We start from the raw sequence: 25,683 nt of genomic DNA, 5'->3' as shown, positions 1-25,683 counted from the left end.
TTAGTTTTTGAAAAATCAAATCATTTAACAAATGAAACAGATAATTATCTGGTTTGTAACATATGTTTCCGTTGAATCTTCTTAGATCATTGATTTTTCATAAATAATTATAATTTTATAAGTTTTCGATGTTTCATAACTAATATCAATAATACTCCGCCATTTTTGAGTGAAAAGTTATCTTTGTCCCCGTGAAATAAATTAGTTTTCTTTTAACAAAACATACTTCATTTAAGTATACCTATGATACTAAATATTAACAATCTTTCGTTAAAACGGACGGACTTTTCCGTAAACTTTGAGTGGTATTATTATCAAAAATCAAGTCGCTTTTAATGTGCTTTCATGCTAATTACCATTTTAAATTCACAGAAAATGATAAAGCTATCATTATTTACACTATCTAGACAATTCTTTATTACTCTGATGAGGCTGACTTAATAGCTGATGTAATCCAAAGGGGAGAACATCATTTATCTACATCTTTTGATATCATTTTTCGCGGTATAGTTGCCGCAAAGACTTTTCATTCTGTATTGTCAACTTTCCTTGCATTTGCGGTAGCATCCCGTCAGCTCCTATGTATGAAATTTGTCCCTGGATTACATTATTTTTAATTTCTGCTAGAATCTCGGTTTCCTTAGCTACTCTAAAAGGTTCGCTGTTAATGTGACTTCGTGTCAATAGATATTTTAAGTTTCTTGAGATGAAATACTTATCATTATCTAGACAATTACCTTTATTGTTATGGTTGGGTATAATGGACAACTCAGATATATGAGGAGTTCCGGAGGTTGGAATATCCTCTTCCACTTTCTTTATTATAATTTCAGCCTGGATGCCCCTTTTGGTCTTCGGAATTGCACCCCATTTTAAGATTTTTAATGCGATCTTCGTGATAGTATTGTATGATACTGTTTTTTTAATCAAAAAATAATTCAAACATTGGATAAGCCTGTTTATCCTCATTCATTTTTAAGAAGAAGCACGGGAAAACACTATTTGAATAATGTGAAAATACTATCGACCAATCTTCGAGGTTTCCGTAGGTTCAATTTTATTTTTTATAGATTTTTCAATTCCTGAATGGTCGAACTGAGGTTTTTGTTTTGTTTTGTTTTGATTGTTTGGGGGATGATTAACCCGCATCTTAAACAACAGGCCTCCAATGAAAAAAAAACAGATTAGTAGTAAGGTTCTGTTACATTACTGAATAATATAACAATCATGTTCGAAATCTTCTCAAAACTCACTACAAATGTTTAGGATAAGGATTTTTTATGAAAATATTTCGTTATGACGTAGTTCTCAGTTAACCGTTTATGTCGTCTCTCGTCTCATATTTAAGATAAGAGGGGTTTTCCCAAGAAGGACGCTTTACCTGTAATCTATATACTTCCCCGTACTCTTACAACTCGAAATTAAGGGACTAAGAGACGGGAAGGTAGTGACTTTTTATTTCTCATTTTATTTGTTAATCTAATTTTCTATTTATAATTCTAATCACTTTGATTAATACTTCCCCTTTCTATATATCATATCTTGTTTAATGCTATTTTTTTCTTTCGTTTGTTTAAATTTCGTTTGTTTTGTTTTTGTTGTTTGTTGTTTTTTCTTCTTCTTCTTTTTTTTTTTTTTTGGTGCGGGGGGTGGGTGGGTGGGTATCTTAAGCCACTATCATTATGATCAAGACATGTTCTGTGTTTAAAGTTGAGACAAAATAAGATTTTGTTTTTAAAAAGAAAAGATTATATATATTTTAAATCCTTTAACCTTGAGCTGTTGTGTTGACAGATTCTGGTCTAATTTGGACTTTTATATAACTCATTTATTTATCTAATGGGGCATCCACTAAAGCCGAAATTTTCTTTGATACTTCGAAGTTACATCCAATCTGTATTTTATCTGTTTATTTTCTCGATTCATTATAATGTCAGTGTTGATGTTCCTTACATTTTCATTTCGTTAAGGTTCATCATTACCTTTCGACAAATATGGCCTCAATTTCACCACAAATCTTCCCCTTGAAGAAGAAAAAGACATAGCATCCCCTAGTTATGAGAAGTTACATTGATTTTATGCACAATTACATGTATATAAAAAAACTGGCCGATTTTTAATGTTTTAATTTTCTCAATTCTGTGGAGTTCTGAAATGGACTAAGTCGGGATATTGTTTTGAGATGTTCCCTATGTATTAAAGGTAAACACAATTCACACTGACATGCTGGTCAAGGGAAGTAGAAAAGTAACCGATACACAAAAGGTGATTTAAACTATGGAAATAAGTGGACCATATCAAGTGGATATTAGGCGTTTGTTTAGTTTTGCACTCTCTGCAATAAAAATAAACCCTGCAAAAGTCAGGTCAGTTTTTATATAAATTTACATAAACTAGATATAAATTTTTCATATCTATTTTTTTTTAATTCAACTCTGGTAGGGAAATATGTAGTGAAATAGAGGCGAAATGTGGTGAAAGGTAATATTTGTATATTTAAGTAGCACTCCAACTAGGAATCATGTAAAATGTGATTCATGGGTGAAAGCCTACATATTTTTATTTTTGACACAATGTTTAAATTGCCATAGTAAACAGAAATTTACATTCGGTTTTTCATATAACCCGTGTTCTTAGAAGATAAAAATTATATAGAATGCATGGTAGATTTCGAAATTAAGGGAGGTTACTCTGTAAATGACACTCAAATACAATGGAATCTATTGGATTTACCATGTTGATAATCTTGTAAGAGCAGACATATTGGAATGAATTATTACACATTTCATAATATAGACCCATAAAACAACTTAATTACAAAAATGAAAATATGTAGCCTTTTTCAGATTTTGCATGATTCTTACAAAGACTACTACTCAAATGCATTTAGAAGAAGAAAACATGATTAGAAAATATCACATTTACAGGTGGTATGAGTAACATTAAGCCTGTATCTGTGGTTGTTCAAATATCATCTATTGCATTAACTACAATTGTCAATTTCGTTTAATTTTAATAGATGAAGAAATTGATTCAAATATATATGTTTTTATACACCCTAAAAATACTATCTAAACTAGACACAAGATAACTAATCAGTGAGAGTAGGAAAAACTTCCTTGACGCCACCCGTGTGTGACTAGTGTCGCTTAGTTTAAATTCTCTTCATTATTATTCATTTTCGTTGCTACCTTGATGTGATATTTATACTTGGGATAGATTTTTAAATCCAGATAACAATTGGTTTAGAAAATGTATCCCGTCACAACTTTGTACGATTGTATAGCTAGTTTTTAAACAAGGAAAATCATGTCCATTTACAAGGGTAAAATACGTAATGTAAAAAAATAATCATCAGCTCACCTTAATAATTGTATAAATTGTGATCAAATCTCACTAAATGTTACCTATGCTACCAATGTATTCAGAATGTAAACAAAGTCGTCACACAGGATGTGGATGTCACTTGAGAATCTGAAATAGAGTCGCACTATATCGGATGCCTACATAAAGCTTTTGTGTTAGTACTAAATGGCTGTAAAACAAAGTTGCAATAAAGGCTGAAACAAAAATGATGCGGGTAAACGAATAAACGGTCGAATACATCAGTCGTTTCTGGAGCATGGACCAGTGCACCGGTAGGATAAGCGTCCTCTTTTTTTTTTCTAGAAACACCCGCCGAGTTGCTTATAAAAAGTCAAGTCCGGGGTAGACAAACGAGGGAAGGAAAATTATTACCCTTTGAATAAATCAAATATAATTTAATATTAATTTGCTTACTTTTAGAACTACAAAAGACCGTTTGGCTTCTAGATGGAGTCCTATAAACTTGGTATTATTGTGTTTCTTTTATTCCAGGTAAGGAAATAAAAAATTAGTTAAGGAGGTACACCTAGGGTAAGGGACATATCTCATGAAATCAGTGGTATGCTTGTATCATAATCAATTTCACCAAAGCCTATCAAACTTTCATTTGAAGCAGAATAAAATGAATCCAAGTTAATGAGATGCTTACATAAGATTGATGTAAAATGCTGAATACAAACGTTCCAATATTTTTAAGACTTATGTCCCTTACCCTAGGTCTACCTCCTTAAGCTTTCTCTTCAATCCATGCTGAGGGCGTTTATTACAATTTTCATCATAATAATATTGTTTTCAAAGAAATTATGTACGTTTTGGACTAGTTGTCTTGTGATATTATGTACACAAGTTTGGTGTGGAATTTTCCTGTACTTTTTATAGCATGATTCAACTGAGGTTTTTACTAGACAAAACCGAACTTTCACTGACACTTTCCTTTTGCTAGCATTAACTATTACCATTCAAATGTGTTCTGTCTAAAATGTTTTTGTTAATTTTGTACAAAATGTAGTGCCTCCATCATTCTCAAGGGGCGGACAAATGAACATTGCACTATAGTTAACTTTTATTTTACGCTTCCAATAACACGAGTAGCATGGAGACATAGAAGTATAAACAAAACCACAATGAAATTGTTGACTCATGTCCTAGGTTATACTACCGGAAATAAATCATATTTAAACTATGAAAAAAGAGTAAAAATTACATTGAACATATCGTATGTCGTAACTATGAATAAGCATATAAACTTACACTGTGATAGAATCACGTGTACACATCAAAAATTATAAAAGACATGAATGTACATTTTGTTATCAAAACAAGTATCGGAGGAATGAAAATACGGGGAAAGAAACGAACATTTAACTATAGGTACCAATAATAAGAGTCAAGAACAGTCACTGTCTGCACGTGAGGGGAAGGCAGCACACAAAAATAAGGCAAAAAATGAGCAACTAATGTCTAGACTCTCTAAGTCCGCGCCTGGTGCCTCACTCTTTTTTGATTCATACATGATTTCTGTGAAAGTACTTTAATTTCGTGGATTCTTGAATTCTTGGTTTTGATGTTTCAGTACACACATCAATGAAAACCACTTTTTCGTTGGGAACCCAATCTCGTGATTTGCATATCCACGAAAAGCACGAAAATTGGTACCCCATGAACAAACGTACTTTCACAGTAATACATATTGCGTTGAAGTATTTTAACCTCTTGTATTTTTGCTCAAAGGTATCCCAAGCAGAAAATGAGAATCCATATATTGTTAGAACTATCAATGGAAAAGTAAGATACTGTATCCGTATATATGACTGCCCTCCTGGGCATCAAATTCTACCGTGTGATGAAGACTATACAAAGGACCACTGTCTTTCATGTCAAAACGGCATGGTCCAACCTCTACTGGTGTCCTCAAGTGAAAACATGGAATCCACTAAATGCTTCGAGAACAAAAACAAGGATAAATGCATGGCAAATGGTAAGATATTAATGCTATGTATGATATTCGTAAGAACGTTCATGAACGTTTTAGTAAAGATTTTTGCAGAGGGTATAAAGAATAAGCAGTTTGTGTTTTACATTTAAATTTTACAGAATTATTTCTGAAATGCATTCGGTACATCTTATAAATAAATCATTCTAAATACAAATAATAGGGATTATATAGCGTGGCGAAAAGGAATAAATTTTGACTTGTTTTTTAAGACTAAAATCAGCTGTACATTTTCACTAATTTTTTAATATTTAAATATCTGCACTAGAAGTGTACGGGGTCGTTGAATGTGCAATGACCATTTTGATAGGTGTATCACTGTTACAATAGGATCTGCTTGATCTTTATATTGATCTGTATCTGACATTACAGCTTTTAATTTTGAGGATATTAGGTACTGTCATATCATTAGGTGTTAATGAAACTAATAAAGTGAAGTGGTATAAGAAATCACAATGTTTGCAATTAGTTTGAGTGTAAACCTTTTTAGTTTGGATGAGCTGAATTATTTAACCTAGACTCTTACCGAATTTTACTCACTTGCAATGAGGCGTATGCCGCTTTTGGAGCAAGGAATGTCCCACCCATCCGGACCACCCTATTTCTTGCCATTGTATTGTTTGTTGGAGTTCATATTGCTAGGGTTAGTTCTTTTGTATGATGTATTGTTTTACCTGTATGAAATCGCATTATATTCTCTTCCTCTATTGTGTATGTAGAGTCTTTGTTTCCGTATCGTGTTCAGGTCATGAACTTTGATTTTGAGGTATCTGAATTGTCCTGTTATTTGGTATTGGTTTGTCGATAGTTACCGTATATCAATAAACTACACCACACCTTAAAGACAAAATCGTTTAATAGTATTTTAGTTATAAACAATTAAGCTATAAATTTGCCATGGTTATAGTAATATTTTTGACAGCTTTAATAAATGACTTCTAATCATCTCTCATGTTCTGTTCACACAATCATTGTAAAGACTTAATAACATATTGTATAATATAATTAAACTGCCAAATACTAGTAACCTGTTAAAAAAGGAATACATTAAGTTATTGTATTGTGGGTTCGATTTCCGATCGACTCTATGAGAGGTAGTCGTTGCATCTTCGCCTTGTACGCAGCGTATGGAAGATGGAATGCCACATAGATGGGTCGGGGCAGAATTGTTAGCTGACGGGTTTACCCGAGAGTTGTTGCTTTTTTGAGTGAGCACATTATATTCAAGCTCAAAGCGATGGACTAGTTTGAAGCAATGTCTGTTCTTTTGATAAAATTGTTCTAAATGCATGAAATATTATTTACAGGATTTTAAACTCGAATAAATCAATAATGTATTTAACTTAAAACCGATGACTTTAGGCGCTGTCTTTACCACATAGGTAGTTGAAAAATTCATTGCTTTTGAAGTTAATTTAAGCTTACACTTTTAGACGTGCGACCAAGCAGAAATGAATATTCAGAAAAAATGTGTAATTATCATGATTACTGCGAGTGCGACACTTACCAGTGCAACTATGGCGACCCGTGTATGTGTAACCGGGGAGTAACTTGTGGAATTAATGAAACTATGAATGAAAAAGGAGGTAATGAAAAAAATGCATAATATCACGACAAAAATTAAAAACCTTTGATACCGTTTCATATACCAAGTGCTAGGAAAAATAAAAAGAATGTAACATTTTTATACATAGTGTGTTGATTATATTCACCATCGATACCTTATTACGATCAACACATGATTTAATCGGTGAACGTTTCAAGAAAACATTAGACACTTACTGCATCCCCGCAATGATTTAAGGTTTTCATGTTTTTGTTTTTTTTTTTTTTTTTAAATAACCGGGTTACATTTTGTTGCTCTTTTGTGCATCTCCGTTTGCTTTCTGTGTATCGTCCGTCGTTTTTGTTCCATTTAGTTCCATTAAGATACTACACTGTAACTGTTGAAACCCTTGATTTGATTCTTGATTTCTCAATTCAAAAGTCACCATATGAAGAAGAAACTTTGTCTCCTGGCACATTGGAACCTGTCTAAACCGATCCCTAAATAATCTTAAAGCCTGTCTAAACCAGACACTTTTTTCACTTAAAAGATATTTTAAACTTTCGTAAACCTGTCCAATTTTAGAGTCTTAAAGGGTTTGGTTTAGAAAGGTTTCACTGTATACTTAGAAACAAAAAAGGTAATCATGCAGCACTTAAGGAGGTAGACCTAGGATAAGGGACATAAATCAGTGATATGTGTGTATCATATTCAAATTTACCAACGCCTTTCAAGCTTCAAAAATCAGTCCAACTGACTTTGATTCTTAAATAAGATTGATGGAAAATGATGAATACGTTCCAATGAGTTTTAAGAGTTGTGTCCTTTATCCTGGGTCTACCTCCTTAACTTATTAAGTGAACAGCTTTAGCAAGTCAATGTTGTAAGTTGAACATGACAATACAGATTTCCCTTCTAAACTGATCTGTAATTGCGTTAACAATGTCTACGACATCGTTACATTTCTTGAATGAAATTGCTTTAACAACGATATGTGAATACGATCTGTACGTGTTTATTCAAGAAACTTGAAATTTGCCTATTTAGCTATAGGTAAGACGTTTGAGGTTGAATATGGACTATACATTAATACAAAATGAGAAAACGAACTATTCATTCGTTTGATAATATACAAACATTCTTGATAAATATAATTTAAGAATGTATCAAATGTCCAGTTGGCATGGAAAAGACGCAAGAAGGTTGTGGGCCTTGTACTCAAGTCATCAACAAGAAAAGGTATATAATATAAGTCTAAAAGTTTCCTTTGGTCTTAAGTGTCAGTCTTTGTAAGAACGGTGAAACATTGCGTGAAAAAAATTTGATAGTGTAATTTGACTATTTCCTTCATCAGAATCGAGGAAAACAGACAAGACTTTCCATATTATGCTGGACAATTGAGTTACAAATTCACTGAAATGCACCAAAAATGAACATTTAAAGGGCAGATAATATGTTCAAAAACCTCATTTTTCTAAGATTCTATTGAAAACTTCTGAACAAATACAGTGATGCAGAGATCAAATAATGGTATTTTCAAATAGAGAAAGTGACCTTGAGTAAAATTACACTGTCTGTTCGATGTGGTTTTGACATACATGTTTCTGATTGTTCCCATCTTGCCTGATTCTTACAATCACACACTTAAATCAGAATTTATCTTTTGTGCTATTTATCACGACTCCACCAAAATGCAGTGCAATATGTCTAACCAATCCCGTTTTGTACTTTAATATTTGTGTTTGGTTTAGACACGTGTTTGTTTTAACAAGGCAAGGTTCAAATGATAGCAACTGATATCAAGAGACATTAAGAATTATCTGGTTGTTTCTGATGTCCGGATTTTTCAGGGTTTGGTTTCGACTGTAATTAAAATGTAATTAATTATAATGCAAGACGAGACCGGATTCATTAACAACATTAAAAAAAAGCTTTTCAAAATGGCATAGCACACATTCTTATGTAAGCATATAGCACACACACACTTCACACAATTTTTCTTTTACTTTTGAACTGTAGGCTATCTTAGGAAACCGAGAAGCTTCTTACTAAGTTGTCCTTTACTAGAAATTATATACAGGTTATTTCGAGTAAATGGATCAATTAAGACACTCGTAAAGCACGTCTTAACCAATCAGAAACGTCGTAAACAATAGCACTACCAGAGTTCCATACAGTTTGTTTTTAAATTGGTCCATTTTAAATGTCGTTTAACTGTAACATTTTATTATGTAACTTTTAATAACTTTTTACAGTACCCATACACTGTTTCCACCAACAACCATCTCACCTACGATTGATCCTGCAATTCACAATGGCGGAGCTACTCCTGTAATTTCTAAAAGGTAAATATTGCGATTCCGGTATATTGCCGATATTGGTTCGATTCACACCGGCGTTTGGTTAACTAAGGTTCACATTGCAATTTTACCGAATAATTTTTTTTTTTTAAATTGACTGGTTCAGATTGGTTTCCGGATTCATGAGTTTGGTGTAGTCAGGTTTCATTATACTATACGTGATAATTTTCTTAAATCATGTGCAAAAACCTTTAATTATATAGCAGACTGTTTCAAAAGCATTCTTCCTGTTTCGGTAAAGTCATTAATTACATGCTATTTTTAACCAATTGAAAGGCAGTACAATTTACGTATAAAAAAGTTCCGTTACAAATTCTTTTTTATGCAACTGTTAAAATGTATACGGCTTATTATATTGATCTGATCGTATTGGATCGAAAAATTTATTGACTAAACAAGTAAAGAATGTACAGAATATTCCTTCAAAACCTCATAATCAATTTGTATGATTGGCAGTTTTCCCAAAGAACCTCGTAAAATGCCAACGAAAGACAAAACTAAATCAACAAAAGGTAAATATTAAAAACAAAAACTTATTTTGTTACATTAATATGGTTAAATTTGCAGTAATTACAATTGAAAAAACAAAATAATCTAAGGCATACAGTTTTATCTCACCTGCCACGTTGTCGTCCGTCGTCGTTAACAAGTTTTCAAAACTTTTCTCCTCTGAAACTATCAGACCAATAGAAACCAAACCTGGTACGAATGTTCGTTGTGGTGTTCTGCATAGTGATGATCTTGCGATTTTTTATCCATCGAAACACATGTTAAAAATTGAACATAGAGGTCAGACAGACGTTTTTCCAATATATCTCCAAAACTTTAGTTTAGCCAAGTTCTGACATTGGGGTAAAATGTTCAGCATGATTGATCTATCTGTGGTCAAATTTTGTGTTAATATGTTTAGCCATGTTGAAGTTATTGCCCTTTTTCCGCATTGATTCGTTATTTCAATGTTTTTACTTTAAATAAAAGTCTCCTCAGAAACTATTAGACACAATTTAATGAAAATTGATATGATTGTTCCTTAGGTATGAGTGTTAGGAATTGTATGGCTCTTTTACAAAAATAGAATGTTGCTTTTCGATCCAGTTGAGCGATTCAGTTTCTTTAGAGCCTCTAGCAAGTCTGGTAAACCAATGGTAGAACCTTGTAACGTCAAGCCTTTTTTAAATACAAGAAAGTTTATGGGTGAAACTAATTGTTGTGGGTTTGTGTTGTCCAACTTATTACCTAATTATAATACACGTGTAAACAGAAATACAGAAATGTTTTGATAAATATATTTTCTATTCACATTACACAGCAAACATGGTTCACATGGTTTACTTGAATATCACGTGGTGTTTCGATTCACCTGAATTTCAAGTGGAAAAAAATGGAAATAATGTTGTCTGTGTTTCACTAATAATATTTCCTGCATTTCAATTTACTTTTATTACTCTGTAATATGATACTCTTTTGATGAGTATTAAGGAACTAAAATAGCTTAATTCGGAACTGTTTGTAATTTAGTTATATCAGTCCGATAACTTAAATTTGTTCTTTTCATGTGCTTTTTGTCAAACACATCCTTTTTGCATCACATTTAAATGTTCTATTTTTGTTAACTAGGATCTCATAACGAGTCATCAAAAACACCACAAACCAAACAAGACACTTCGCCATCTTCTTCTGCACTCGTAGCAATGTAAGTTTTATGCACGATGTTTCAAAGTTTGATTTAAATAATAAACATTTCAATACTATACTACTAGAACATGGTCTTCAAACAATTTCGATTGGATTGTAGGCTGTTCAAACACATTTGTTACATATACATCCTAAAACAACTCTTTCTGTATCCATTGTATGGGATCAGCTATATATCATGAAATAATTTGACTATTTAGGGTGTAAAGATTCTTGCTGGAAATTTTCCCTTGCTAGTAGAAGGCAACCACATTGAATATTTCTAATGGTCAAGTTTCATTTGCACTCTTTGTGTCAACTACAGTTTCTATAAGGCCTACTGAAGGATTTCCAATCAAACCAATTTCAAGATCAAGAAATGCATAAGTCACTAATCATAAGCTTTTGTCTTGTTTAAAGAACATCATTAAGGTTTAATATGTAAAGTATCAGAATTAAAACCAGTAATTTGGTTTGTTAAGGGACGGAATAAGCCATTTTGTTTATCAATGTAAACAACACCATTGTGTAAATGCTTTCTTATTTTCTTTGTCTAACAAATATATTTTGATGCATTGCATCTGTTTGCAAAGTTAATAAAATGTACAATATTGTAGAATTTAGCTAAATAGAACTTTCATTGCCCCATACATGGATCAAAGAACCTTCTTTTATACTTATTTCTATAACATATGCATTGAATCTAATTTAATAACAAAATAATTAAATGGTTGATTTGTGAAGGGACATAAAGGCATTTTCTCGAAACACTGTTCGCTTAACATGAATAAGTAACCCTCATAAAGTTCGACTAGATAATGATAATGTGACACGAAGAAATAATTACATTTTGTTTGATAATGACTTTTTATCACTGGATACTAACTTTATTTCAGAATTGTTGTATTAGCTGTTCTTGCAGTAGCTGTGGTAGTATTGCTGATATATTTCTTACGAGATTGCAAGACTAAAAAGACAGAAATCAAAGAAAATGGTAACTTAGCATTTTGTATGATGAACTCCCCGTCTAATAAATGCATGACCCATACATTTTGCATACTTTAATCCCAATCTTACATAGTTGTTACCCGTACACTTTGTACAGTGTACTCACCTTCTAGCATAAGCTACGCAGAGTACGCAGAACATGCAATGCTTGATCAGAAACAATAAGCGTTACCTGTACAGAGTACGCAGAACATGCAATGCTTGATCAGAAACAATATTAAACAACACTTTTCTATATTAAGTAGCAGTCCAGCTAAGAATCATGCAAAATGTGATTACACAATTTTATTCCATAACAAAATGCAAATGGTCTGGAAAAATAATTGTTCGTAAGGTACCAGGTATCATGCTTCGAGAAACAGTACAAATTGCAGGTTTTATTTAGTCAACCTTATACATAAGTATCTTTGGGGTTGTCGCTATCGACTGTATTGTTGCATTTTAGGTTGTCAATATCATAACATGGAAAACAAATGCTTTAGACTATTCATAAATATAACATTTCATATGACATAACCTCAATTCCCTTGGTGCATACTTGTTAATAAACTGCTACGCAGGTTATTTAGTATGCACTACGTGATTGAAGTTATTTCGTCATAGATCAAAAAAAATATAACAGTCATCCCTTAAATGAAACTCAATGTAATTCTTTTAAAGTGCCATGAAGAACATTTGTGTATGCGATGTTCTGAAAGAGCCAAATTTATGAATTCATCAGTTTTTACAAAATAATTTAAAGTACATTCCTGATACTGTAGGTCAAGGATACGTAGAAGCCACACAACTCCTTCCGGAAGAACCTAATAGACTCGATGTCAATGAGGACAATGAAAATCTCCAAAGAATAGTTGTTGACAAACCAGAACTTGAATTTAATATTGCAACTCCTAATTCTAGCGGTCAATGTAGTGGGGTAGTCAATAGTCAAGATTTGTCTGCTAACAATATGGTCATTGATGATATAAAATATGATCCAAATCTATTACCAAATGTTATAACAGCATTAATAAATGAAACAGAAACAGATGACCCGCATAAACCTGGTGAGTCAAAAAAAGGAGATAACAATGATAATGATAAAACAAAAGTCATTGAAGTGACCCTGGAAAACTTTCTTGATATACGCAAAAGAAATGATAGAAAAATAGACGATTCCTCAGCTGATTCCAACTATTTTGGCGATAACGAGGACCGGAACTCTGGTTGTTCCACAGGATACAAGCAACTGACAAAAAATTGTAGACCAGTTACCCAGGTATCTGACGATGGACCACTAGATTCTAAAAGAGGTACACATGGTGATTAAGTCTCAAAATGAAACAGTATTGGATGTTCTATATAAAACGTTCAAACGCCTTGATTATGATAAACTGTTTTCTGTTTCTTGGCAGTAAATTGTATTATGATAATACTATCATAGTTAAATAAGGTAAAATGACACTTAACATGTAAATTGAGACATTGGTAGAAATTAGAGCGAAAACATTATTTCTTTTTATTTGCTTAAATAAATATCTTGCTCATAACCTCTAGTCCATTTCCTGATTAGTGCGTGGAAGTCGATAAAACAATAAATTTATTGTCTCTTTTTTACAGAGGTTGAACCAAGCTCTCCAACATATACAAGTAAGGTATTAAATAATGTTATACATACTACATTTAAAAACTATCCTAAATTAAAAAAAAAATAATTCTGTAAATTTGGGAATTCTCCATTTTAAATTCAAACAATTAGCCGGATATTAACATCGAACCAAAATGTAACGAATACAAATGATGAGTCATGCAAAGAAAATATAGAGCGAATATCGAAAGTTCAAGAAATGTTATCCACAAAAAAACCATTGGACTCAAATGTATATATACTTTGTGAAATTTACTGTATTGAAGATCTCCAAATTTGGAAACTTTGAGTCAATCCAGTCTAACGCTCATTGTCAATTTCGGTGAAATACAAAACGACAAAAATACCACTCATATCATTATGCAAAATCTAACATGCTCTACCTTTGATTTGGAGATTGTTTCTGATCATTAGATCAGCTATTGACCCATCCCTTTTGAAATACAATAGTGCTATTTATCAGTTAGTCATATATCTGCTATGAATTCGGGGTATGTTTTAATAATATACTTAGTTTACCTCTATTTCTTGATGAAAAACTCTTTTCGAAATTTAGCAATTTGGTGAATGCACATTTGAAATCCGGTTTCAAGATCACTTGTAATGCCTAACAAAATCTGGTTTAATCAGTTACGTATCATATTTTAAATAAAAAAGAAATCCTCAGAACAAACAATTATTTTAGTATCTTTGAATATATGATGTCTTTTTGTAGATCAAGATGAAAGCATCGGAAGCTGTCTGGAGTATCATAATTATACAGTTAAAGGCCATGATTTAACAAGCTCTACCAATGCAAAAACTTTTTCAAGCAGCTTACCGTTCAGTACTTGTCAACAAACCAATAGTGACGATCTCACGACTCTCGATACAGAATCCGATAACTATAGAATTCCGACGACGACACACGATAAGAAGTCCGATAACTTTGGAATTCCAACAACGATTGCAGAGTTATCATCGATGGAAAACAGCTTGAATACCGATACTTCTAACCCCACATGTCTATTAGATGATGTGAACAATAATAAAGATACACGTGACGACTCTAAGAACAAAATCGAACGACAAAATGATAAAAGTGTCGAAATAAGACTTCAAGCTAGTAGCTTAGTGCATGCTAAGGACACAATACCTGTTGATGATCCAAATAGTCCACATGACTCACGTAGCTCAACATTTGATGATAGTGGTATTCGTGTAGACAATAACAGCAACGGACACTGGATAAATAGTACTATCAAAGACATTGGATTGATGCCCAAAAGAGTTCAATCAAGGGAAATTCTTTTTATTGATAATCGCCAGAGTTAGTAGCTACAATGTAAGATTAACTTATATTATTAACATTCAATATCATAATTACCCTGATTTTTGTAGTGTTATTCTTTGTTTATTCTAACCAAATTAACCTAGTAATTTTGTTATTTGGAATCACATGAAAGAGGTAAACGCTGATGATTCAGTCCCCGTTAATATAAACTGGCCAAGTGATCAAAACTCGTCCGATTTGACTTATATCAGACAATTTGAAATTTGCAAAATTAAAAAATCCTTAAAAACTGTAGCTTCTATTCGTGTATTGCTCTCACAATAATTTCTAAATGTCGGATTTCGTCTTCGCGTGTCCATTTTTTTGGGGGGAGTGGGGTAATGAGTTAGTAAGAATGTTCGCTGCTCTACTTAAGAATAACAAGGATTTCAAAGAGTTGTGGAATATTTACCCTACCGGTGCACCTGGTCCATGTTTCCAGTTTTTAGTGGAGTCCGAGTTGCTCATTTGCTTTTGTTACTTTGTATGTATGATTTTAGTTACTTTATGTTCTTTGTTGTGTATGTTTGTTTTCCATGTCTGGTCTTTGTCCCTGGATTACATTTTTTTTATTACCGCCATAACCTTGGTTCCCTTGTTTACTCTTCCAGATCTTTCATTCTATGACAATATAAAGAAGAAAAAATTCAGGGGTCAGTGTGCTTGATTTTTAGATATAAGGATTTAAAATTTTGGCGGGGGAAAAATTTCCCTCGATTTTCCTTACGTTTTTAATATTAAAAACTCTGGAAAAATAACAAGGATTTCATAAACATTTTAAGGCGTGTCTAAATGAAATTATGAAAAGAAAAGAAGGGGTTACCGGGCGAAAAATATATATGCTATGAAATGGATAAAACTAGAGGAGTCCGAAAAAGTGACAAAAAATGGCTGAACATTAGCAGCGAAGATCCTTAATTTTGTATCTATGAATCTTCCTATGTATGACTTCTAATATTGCTGATAAAAAGTTACTCCTTGAAACACGTTTAAAGCTTACTAAAGTCAACAGTTTTTATTAGATTGATCGCTCTATATCGATTGGTATTTTGTCGATATATTTAAGGTAAAGGACTATTACTTGAGTGTAAGAAAGAATCTGAATTTGTATTGATACTAATATTCAATAGTATTTCTATAGTTCGTTTTGTATTATTATGTTGATTCTTACTACTTATTAGAAACTATTGTAAATATTAAGAAACATTTTGGTCATTTGACAAAGTATTACAGTAATGTGGTTTTCAGTTAGTTCGTCGTTTTGTTGAGACAGTATGTACTTAAGCTCAGAGATTCGATCGATCACTAACATAAACAAAAATACCAAGTGTGTTCATCATTTACATATCACCATTGTGTTCATCATTTACATATCATCATTTACATAACACCAAGTGTGTTTGTTCATCATTTTCATATCACAACTCATACGTTATACCAGAGCTTGCCGTAACTAGGCAGACTTTTTGTATCGCACTAGAACTCTAACAAATAGGCTTCTGGAATAGGGTTATGCTGATACAAGATTGAAGTCATCACTACATAGTTCTATGGTCGTCATCATGAACTCGTGGATCGTTATGGTGTATCCATCAGCACCATGAAAACTCATTTATTCAATGGGTCATAGTTTTCCTTTCCTTGTTTGTCTACCCCAGACTTGACTTTTCATGAGCACCTCGGCGGCTGTTTCTAGAAAAGCAGAGGACGCTTACCCTAACGGTGCACCTGGTCCATGCTCCCAGTTTTTAGTGTAGTCTGAATTATTCATTTGCTTTTGTAACTTTGAATGTATGATTTAAGTTACTTTATGTTCTTTGTTGTGTATGTCTGTTTTCCATGTCTGGTCTTTGTCCCTGGATTACATTCTTTTGATTACCGCTATAACCTTGGTTCCCTTGATTCCTCTTACATGTATCAACTGTGTTTCTTATACTTATTATCTTAATATATTAATGTATGTATGAATGTAATGACGAATGCCGTTTTGTTACATAAGAGATTACAAACGACAATCATAATTTTGACAGAAATCATATCAAGAAATAGCAATTTATATATTTTTTTAGCCTTAAAATGATACGAGGCAGGTGCACAAAACAATTCTGTCAAGGAATCGGTTTGTTTTATTTTTGTTGTCCCGATGAGTCATTTGCCTTAAAATACTGTTTCCAGCATTTAACTAATTATCAATATTATAATATTTGTCTTCAAACCTATGTATGTTATACTTCTATCATGCAAAAACATTATTTTATGTATTATATCTGTTATAAATCAGCATTTATCTAGTGTATGAATTTATGTTCATACATAAAATGTTGGCCAAAGCACATAACTTTCCTGTAAGTATCGAGAATAAAAACGTTTATTTACCAAAAAAAAAAAAAGAAAACTTTAATGGGTCTTGTCATGTTCTTTCAATTATTATTATTATTGAAATTGATCTCAAACTGAAATGTGTTCATTTGTAGTATTATCATTTTAATGGCATCATCATCGTCTTAAACCACCATTTGTCTCCGTAACTGTATTACAATTATAAACCATAATCCCATTTTATGTTTATATTGCATAGTTAAACAATAAATGCCTGATTATGTATGTATTTTACTTTAAGTAGATCTTACTTATTATTTCTAATACACCAACTTTCCTAGTTTTTTTTTTTTTTTTTTTTCTGAAAGATTTCAATGAATGAACATATTTTAGAAATTTAAGGTAAATATATATAGGTCACCGAACTTGATTTCGAGATAATTGAGCCTTAATAAATACAATTCTTATCTACGTTCCGTGGGGGAATTTCACTTTTTCGCAAACTATCCAAAAAACCGATAAATAGAATTTCTTCTCAATTTCCATAAGTAACACTTAACTGACATTCTTTCAATTTTAAAAAAGAAAATTGTGGGTCACTTTTTTTCTTCTAATATAAAAAAAAATCCCAGTACATTACTATAGAAATTTTCCCGTTAAAAGAAACTTTATACAATTGAATGTTTGTAATTTTATCACACATTTTCTATGTCAAAACACTTTTGAACAAATTTAAACTGTTTTTTCATCATTTAAAACATTATCAATTCGTCGAAACTAAATATACCTGTATGATTGTGTATGATGACAGAAAACCATGCGCAGTGTGATAGGCATGCGAAAAGATCCTTTATATAGGATTACAGTAAAACCTATCTAAACCTAGTCTCTTTTTGATTTTGAAATGGATTTAGTTCAGTCATCATTTTATGTTTACACAACATGAAATGCTTATTACTTTGTATGTATGATTTAAGTCACTTAATGTTCTTTGTTGTGTATGTCTGCTTTCTATCTCTGGTCTTTGTCCCTGTATTATATTCTTTTTATTACCACTATAACCTTGGTTCCCTTCATTATTCTTTTAAACTAAACCAATTGTCTGGTTTTGGGTAGGGTTTCGGATTATCGACAAGGTATATTGTATTATTTCTTTTTTATTGAATGTATGGTTATTACGTCATCTTATGGACAAAATGCATTTTCCCAACGTTTGAAAGAGGTAGATTTGCTTTGACCGATTTTGCCCTGTTATTAACTGAAATGTTTGGCTTACCCATTAAAATGTTATATTTATGTTTGTTTTTCGCAAAGAAATATTTGTCATATGCTTTGATAATTTAAATAAGTAATCAAATGTTGTCATTGTAAAATAGACATTCATGGTTGAAACATCTAAGTTCTTGATGCGTCTGGACAATATTTCCTACATTGAAATATGTGACGAAGTTAAATATTGTTTACCCAATTTACACATTTTATGTGCAAAATGCACTTACGTTTTCATGGTAGGCATCGGCTTGGTTACCTTGATTACTCTTGCATTGATTAAAAAAATGTCAGCAAAGTCAGCACACATTATACTAAACATTATGCAATATCCATTAAATGATCATACCGCTTTCAGATTAATAGACATCTAGAAACGTCCATTCCATACTCTACTGGTGCACCTTGTTCATGCTCCCAGTTTTTAGCTGAGTCCGAATTGCTCATTTGCTTGTATTACCTTGGATGTATTATTTTAGTTACTTAATGTTCTTCGTTGTGTATGTCTGTTTCCCATATTTCGTTCCTGGATTACATTTGTTTGATTTCCGCTGGAACCTTGGTTCCATTTATTACTCCTTAATGAGAGATAAACGGTTAAATATTTTTTGTGTTAAATATGAATGGGAGTGTTATTGTATTAATTATTTGTATGATTTATAATTTGATTTGCTGACCTTTCAACTATATTTCTATACTTTGTATACATATACTATATTTTTTTATTATAATTTACTATATTTTTTCACGTTATGTTTTGTGATATGAATATATTATGTATGTATACTTATGAGGAGTGTTTTACTTGCACGAAAAATGGCCTGAGTAAAACAAAACTTAATCTGGTATGAATTTTTTTTTACTTCCATTAGTATTCACCAACCAAGTGGCCAGACTTATCTGACCCCGAAATTTGTCAGATTTTATTTATCATATTTTCAAAAATTCCAGTATTACAAATTTCAAAATACCTACAAAATAAAGGCTTCATTCTTATTATTGCACACTTCTCGGTATTGGTTTGTCTTCCTATTTCGATAGTTCTGGTTTTGAGTACTTTTATACAATTATACAATTAAGTTTTGGATTAAAATCTCCTTATATATGTTATATTAATGCTGCTGATGAGGGAAAATATTTTGATATACGTCTTCAGCGTATCGAGCTTTGCAATATATACATGGTTGGTTTTTTTTCTGTTAACGTCATTCAAAGTCAAGGGATTTCATGATGTCACAAACTCTTAAAAATATTCTCAGACTTATGTAAATTTCAAGATTTTTTGGCACAGGATCATGAATGCACAGATAGATCTTTGATTTAATATGGGGAAAAATACCTGTGCTATTATTGTGACCTTATGGCGGGTATTTCTAGAAAAGCAGAGGACGCTTACAATACCGGTGCACTTGGTCCATGCTCCCAGTTGTTTTAGTGGAGTTCGAGTTGCTCATTAGTTTTGTATGAGTTATTTGGGTAAATTTATGTTCTTGTTTTCAAGATTCATATACAGTTTATTTACAAATCCTGCAATACAGCAAACTCCCCTTTCAATCAAGGATAGCTATAAAGGGGTTCCCTGATTTCTTACACCCTTCACACCCAGGGATTGTGTGAGGACATAAAAAAACTCCCATTTTGTTTTCAAATTAAACACTTAAAAGTAAAATATTCTATATTTTAAATTATTCCAGAGGTAGACTGGGAAAATGCAAAATATATCTTTCATGCATTTGAAAATCACCTGAAAAAACTGTCATATTTTGTTTGCATATTTGAAGGAAATCTATGAAAATATATGTTTAGAACTAACGGATTAAGACATGAAAACCAATAAATATTTTTGACATGATAATTATAGTCTTCCATATGATTTTTATAGGTAAATATTTCATGTTATCATTTTTATCATTTTTATCATTTTTTTAGCACAAAAACGAATATTGCCATATTGGTACAAAACCAATGTAAGTGTTGTGTCTCTTACCTTAGGTTGATTGATTGATTGTTGGAGGTTAATGCCCGAGCAGCGATAATTCAGCTATATTCGGGCACTCGTACCTTAGGTCTAGCTCCTAAAATTATTGTATTTATACACGATGAAAATATTCAATTCGGGTATCGGTCAATTGTCCCTAACAAGGATTAAAATATTGTTTTGATACGACCGACAAAAGCCTCTTATTCATACAAAACAAATAATTGTACATGTATAAAGTTTCCTATACTGTTATATAACAATAAAGGGTCAAAAATAGGTCAAAACAAGTTATTTTTAATAAATACAACGAAAACATATTTCACTGTGTTGGACGTTTAGTACACATCACAAAAAGGTATAGAATATTAGCAGACACTATCTCAACAAATGTTACAATGTCAAAAGTATTATGTTACTTAATCTCGTAACCATATTCATGCTTTTTAAATCCAAATGTATCAAGTAATGATGCAATGCACCGTATGACATAATCTTTTTGAGTATTTGCAACATAATAAAGGACATTAAAGTGCTTCAATAAGGTTCTACGAAATATAACATTGGTAAAATATTCGTGTAACTGACGAAACTGGAACCTTTTACCGAAAGATTCATCTGAAATTGAAGTTCTTGTTTACTTTAATGAACACTAGGTTATAATCAGAGCTAAAATAGTATAGCTTAATGTGCATATAAGGAATTAGATTTCTACAAGATTGTTATCAATACTGAAAACCCATACTGTCATATTTTTTTCTTCGAATCTTAGTGCTTTAGTGATCCTCTGAACAAGACCAATATTCTATTTCTTTTAAATAACTATACCGAGAATTCAAACGAAGGATATTTGAATTTTTCCATATAAATTCCATTTGAGAACTTTAGAATCATTGTGGTGAAAGTTTGCTTAAAACTATGGTAATGATGGTGCTAAGTATACATCCAGAACCATCGGATCTTATATTATTGTTATTTATCGCGTGCATTACTAATGGCACAATGCTAGAATTAATACTATCACAATGAATCATAAGAATGAGAAGCCCATGATTTTTATTCACAAAAACAGTTCTAGATTAGTTCTGATTTTTTTTTTCGTCAATCTTGGTTTATTGTCCACAGGTTTGCGAAAAAGTGCAAAAAATACCGTCAAATCCAATTCTGAGGTATGCGAATTCACATGATCAAGTACCAGACCTCTTACAAATTTGGTTTTCTATGTTTCATATTAAAACATTGAAGGTGTTCAATTTAATCCTTTTTTTTAATTTCTGATCGTAGTAAATATCACTGTACACCAGGAACAAACAAAGCTGTACTGCAGCAGTCCACCAATAGTTTGATATTTTGAAGCAACTAATTTGTGAAGAAGAGTTACATCTTCTTTTGCAATATAGGCTTCATAACTTAGTGACTTCATGACTTAGTATTTCAGGTTTTAATGACCTTTCCGTGAATTAAATGGAGGTTAAGAAATCTATTCTTAAAGAAAGGAAAGCTATCCGAAAATTCATCAATTTTAGCATCCATCATTGTACAGTTGGTCCGTCTTTTTACAGTTGTGGTCCCGTGCGGGTCCGGGTGTCAAAGAAATAGGCCCACATCAGCGTTTAGCTTGTCGTTAAAGGCGACTAAATAGTGCTCAGAACCCTGGCCGGGGACTAGGACACTGTGCCCACAAAGCAACTGGGGTGTGTGCCCCTGGTGGGGGAATGGAGTACCCCTGGCATGCTACATGCTTGCGTCGTCAGGCCATAATACGGAAAACCTGATCTGCACCGTATTAGGAAAAATGCCACGTCCTTGCATGTTAGAGATCCCTGATGAGGTATTCTATCGGATTAGGAACCTTTGCGCTCCGCCTCATTTTATTATCCATTTCATATTTATCGCCTGAATATAATAGCTGAAATATTGCTGCTTGGGCGTTAAACACCCACAATCAATCAATTTTACAGTTGTGTGCCGTCAGTATTTTGTTGTGGGGCAACAAATTCGAAGAAAAAATATTTGAAAAATCTCGTACTTGTTCCGTTTTCATTGTCTGACCTTTACGGAATTGTTTTGAACTAGTACTGTATATCTTGGTAACTTCTGTCGCTTTAGGGTGTATTGGCTGTCCCGGGAGAATATATTTTTCAAAGAAAGAATCCGTTGTAGATTAAAAGCTGTCTCATTGTCTCATTGCCTGTTTGATGTCTAAATCTTACAGAATATTGAAATAAGTTCAGAGATGAGGAAATTGTTCATTTGAATATGTATTAATATGACAACAGGCTGTTGTCTCATGAGATCTCTATGTTCTTAAATTTACGTACATTCATAACATGAAATTATTAAGTGCCTAATTTTCTTTTTGTATTTATTTTTGATGAGTTAGAAAAGCAAAGGAAGAAAATAAAAAAATATTTATATGCAAAAGAAAAAAAATTATGTTCTAAATCCACTTGTTCAATCGAACATAAATTATTTATATGCAAACTATGCTAATTTTCTGCAATCTACTATCCACATCCAAGCTACGCTTCTATCACTTTTTAAATAAAATAATAACACATTTCTGATTTTGGTCAGGCACGGTGACCATGTCGATTTAATATTTTAATTACATATACAAAACATATTAAAAAAAAAGAATTACTGCCCAGAACGACATCACTGAAAAATTGGAATCTTTCCACAAAACGTCCAATAAAGAAAAAAATGTTACAGTCCTGCCCATTAAATACACTGGCATTACAGAATATTTAAAATATAAACAAATATTATGATCAATAAAAATGAAATTGACCTCTGATTACATAATTAATTAACACTGTAAATATGTCTACACTATGCAGGTACGTGGTCACCGCCCAACCTCGATAACTGAAAAAACGTGATCATCTCTTTTGTATACTACCCGCGAAACTCAAACCGGTGTATACCATTTCTAGCTGCCATAGTCGCTCCACCTGAACGAAAGCTATGTAAACTCTTTTTCGGAACATTCTTTGCTATGAAGAGCCTCTCTTATCACTTATCGTGTATATGATATGTTTTCATTCTTAGAGCGTAATACAAATCTGCTTGATTTTCTAAGAAATGCAACTTCAACAACACTGAAATGACTACTCATATCTAATAGATGTTGCAAATATAAGCTAACGTATAACTCATTACAAGGTAGTATCGAAGTTATCTCTGAATAATTTCTTGTCCATTGCATAAATCTTTTAAAATACTCGATGTAATTTGACACTGTAGTTTTAGTTCTCGAATCTAATACTGTAGATGAAAGTTTTTGAAAGAGTATTTTCAACTGTGGATGAGAAATAATATGACTCTGCTTCCAGAAAACGGCTGTGACAAATTTCTGTAGCACAGATAATTTAAGAAAAAATCGGTTTTTGTTGTTGTTTTTTGTTTTTTGGGGTTTTTTTTGTTTTTGTTTGTTTGTTTGTTTGTTTGTTTTTGTTTTTGTTTGTTTTTTTTGTTTGTTTTGTTTTTTTTTTTATTTATAATTATAATCTATTTTAAATTTACTTTGTAAATTTCTAATGACTTCAGGTGATCCAGTGACCTTAACGACGCATTCCAATGACTAAAAGTACTCCAAGTCCAGTGAACATAATAAATCTAATATCCAGTGACCATCATAATACAAGTAACTACCACACGTCCAATGAAAGCATGTAATACCAGTAACATCGGTCCAGTGACAATCATAGGCCAAAATACCAACAGTCCAGTGACCATTACAACAGCTAAGTAAAAAACAACTGTCCAGTGATTATCCCCCTAACCTGTAAAATAAATGTTATGTTACATATTTGAAGCATTCAATCTCACTGCTAAAACAGTTCCCTTATAAATCTTCTCTATTATGTCCAGTTACAAATATTCTATTGGTCTCGAAATACTCCAAAACATCTTCAACAAATGGTTTATAAGTTAAACTTTTACAGTAACTAAAATCATACATACAAAGTAACAAAAGCAAATGAGCAACTCGGACTCCACTAAAAACTGGGAGCATGGACCAGGTGCACCGGTATAAATCACATTTCGCATTTTTCTTAACTGTTCCATGAAAACGCTAAGAACGACAACTCTCATATTAATTTCTCTACTGTAACGTCAACCGCTAGGTGATTTATACAGGTAAAGCGGTTAGGCAGACCACATTTAGATTTTGAAGTGACTGGACGTGTTGTGTCCAAGTTTGCAATTCACATATTTGGTGAGGTCTCAGAATTGTCAGTTCAGGACATGGAGTTTCACAGGAAAATATGTTGAATCTGCTCAGGTAAGCATTTTATTTCTGTTTGTGACCGTGTAGATATTTCTGTCGTTGTATGGCGTGTCGGACAGGCCTTTAGTTTAAATTCTCACGTGGCGGGTCAGTTTATCGTTTAAATTCCATTTTTGAGTGAACATTTAATTATTTTGGGTTAATTTATTTGTTTCAGGGGTTTTTCCTTTCCAGTTTTCTGCTCCGTTTTGAAGGAAACAACGTAAATATTGTCAAATGCTATCGTCCTAGTTTTTGACACAAATCTACCTAAATACCGTATGTTAATGTCAGTTTTGTACGGTGAACAACGAACCATATTTCCGTAATTTAGCGGATGGTGTAATATTTATAGTCAGCGATAGTTGGTGTTAATTTAGTTGGGATGTTGCATTAATATATTCTACAGTTCCATTTGTTACACAGTGAAATTTGCTGAAATTAGTTTTCCGTCGGTGTATATGGTGAAATGTTGAAATATTGTGTGGACGTTCAGCACAAGAATTGTGTTAATTATTTCTGAAATTTATAGTGGCCGAAAAGTATGTATTGGTCAATTTGAATGATAAATTGGGTTGATTTATATGAGAAATGAAAATTATAGTGTGCCATGAGAATAAGAAATGAATATGTATTGAAATGGTGAAATTTAGTTTGAATTTATATTGAAAGTCTACAGAAATCGTTGCGTCCATATCTTGACCATCGATTATGGTGTACCTTAGAAGCTATGGTGAGAGATGATGATTGAATAATCTATTAGATTTTACTACACCAATTTTTAGTTTGTTTACTGTGTGTGAACTGTGACTTTTGTGTGCTTACATACTTTCATTTGCATGCCCATTTACTTATGTTCATTTGCATGTTGTATATATATGTTTAGTTTTGTTTGATTTGTTCAGTTTATCTAGTTTTAGTAAAATATTATTTTTTGCTTTTGTCTCTATGAATG

General features: G+C 32.2%; 1 protein-coding gene across 5 annotated transcripts; it reads left to right on the top strand.

Annotated features, from left to right (window-relative positions):
* The first annotated feature begins 1,364 nt into the window (after positions 1–1,364).
* On the top strand, positions 1,365–25,665 carry LOC148602091 (uncharacterized). Of its 5 annotated transcripts, XR_015917174.1 has the most exons (14): positions 1,365–1,444; positions 3,787–3,858; positions 5,098–5,344; positions 6,793–6,945; positions 8,066–8,144; positions 9,161–9,250; positions 9,722–9,777; positions 10,883–10,958; positions 11,836–11,933; positions 12,709–13,239; positions 13,547–13,576; positions 14,290–14,898; positions 24,005–24,743; positions 24,907–25,665. XR_015917174.1 is itself a non-coding variant. In XM_088555627.1 (13 exons), exons 2-12 carry the CDS (start codon positions 3,814–3,816, stop codon positions 14,886–14,888), a joined length of 2,004 nt encoding a protein of 667 aa, XP_088411753.1. In that variant the 5' UTR covers positions 1,365–1,444; positions 3,787–3,813; the 3' UTR covers positions 14,889–14,898; positions 24,005–25,665. The 5 variants fall into 5 exon arrangements, 4 of the variants coding, with proteins under 4 accessions (XP_088411753.1, XP_088411756.1, XP_088411754.1 ...); XM_088555627.1 differs by having other exon boundaries at positions 24,005–25,665; XM_088555630.1 differs by lacking the exons at positions 24,005–24,743; positions 24,907–25,665 and having other exon boundaries at positions 13,547–13,581; positions 14,290–14,498.
* Positions 25,666–25,683: the final 18 nt, after the last annotated feature.

Source organism: Perna viridis, chromosome 12, assembly GCF_037379345.1.
Source record: "Perna viridis isolate PV_CMFRI_1.1 ecotype Kerala chromosome 12, ASM3737934v1, whole genome shotgun sequence".
NCBI classification, from domain to species: Eukaryota; Metazoa; Mollusca; class Bivalvia; order Mytilida; family Mytilidae; genus Perna; species Perna viridis.
The sequence above is the reverse complement of the archived record's forward strand: the minus strand, read 5'-3'. Positions and strand labels throughout refer to the sequence as shown.

Coding starts and splice junctions, on each gene's coding strand:
- LOC148602091 (XM_088555627.1), top strand. CDS start 3,814: ATGGAGTCCTATAAACTTGGTATTATTGTGTTTCTTTTATTCCAG. Junction 8,145..9,160: donor CAAGTCATCAACAAGAAAAG/GTATATAATATA, acceptor AACTTTTTACAG/TACCCATACACTGTTTCCAC. Junction 10,959..11,835: donor TCTTCTGCACTCGTAGCAAT/GTAAGTTTTATG, acceptor ACTTTATTTCAG/AATTGTTGTATTAGCTGTTC.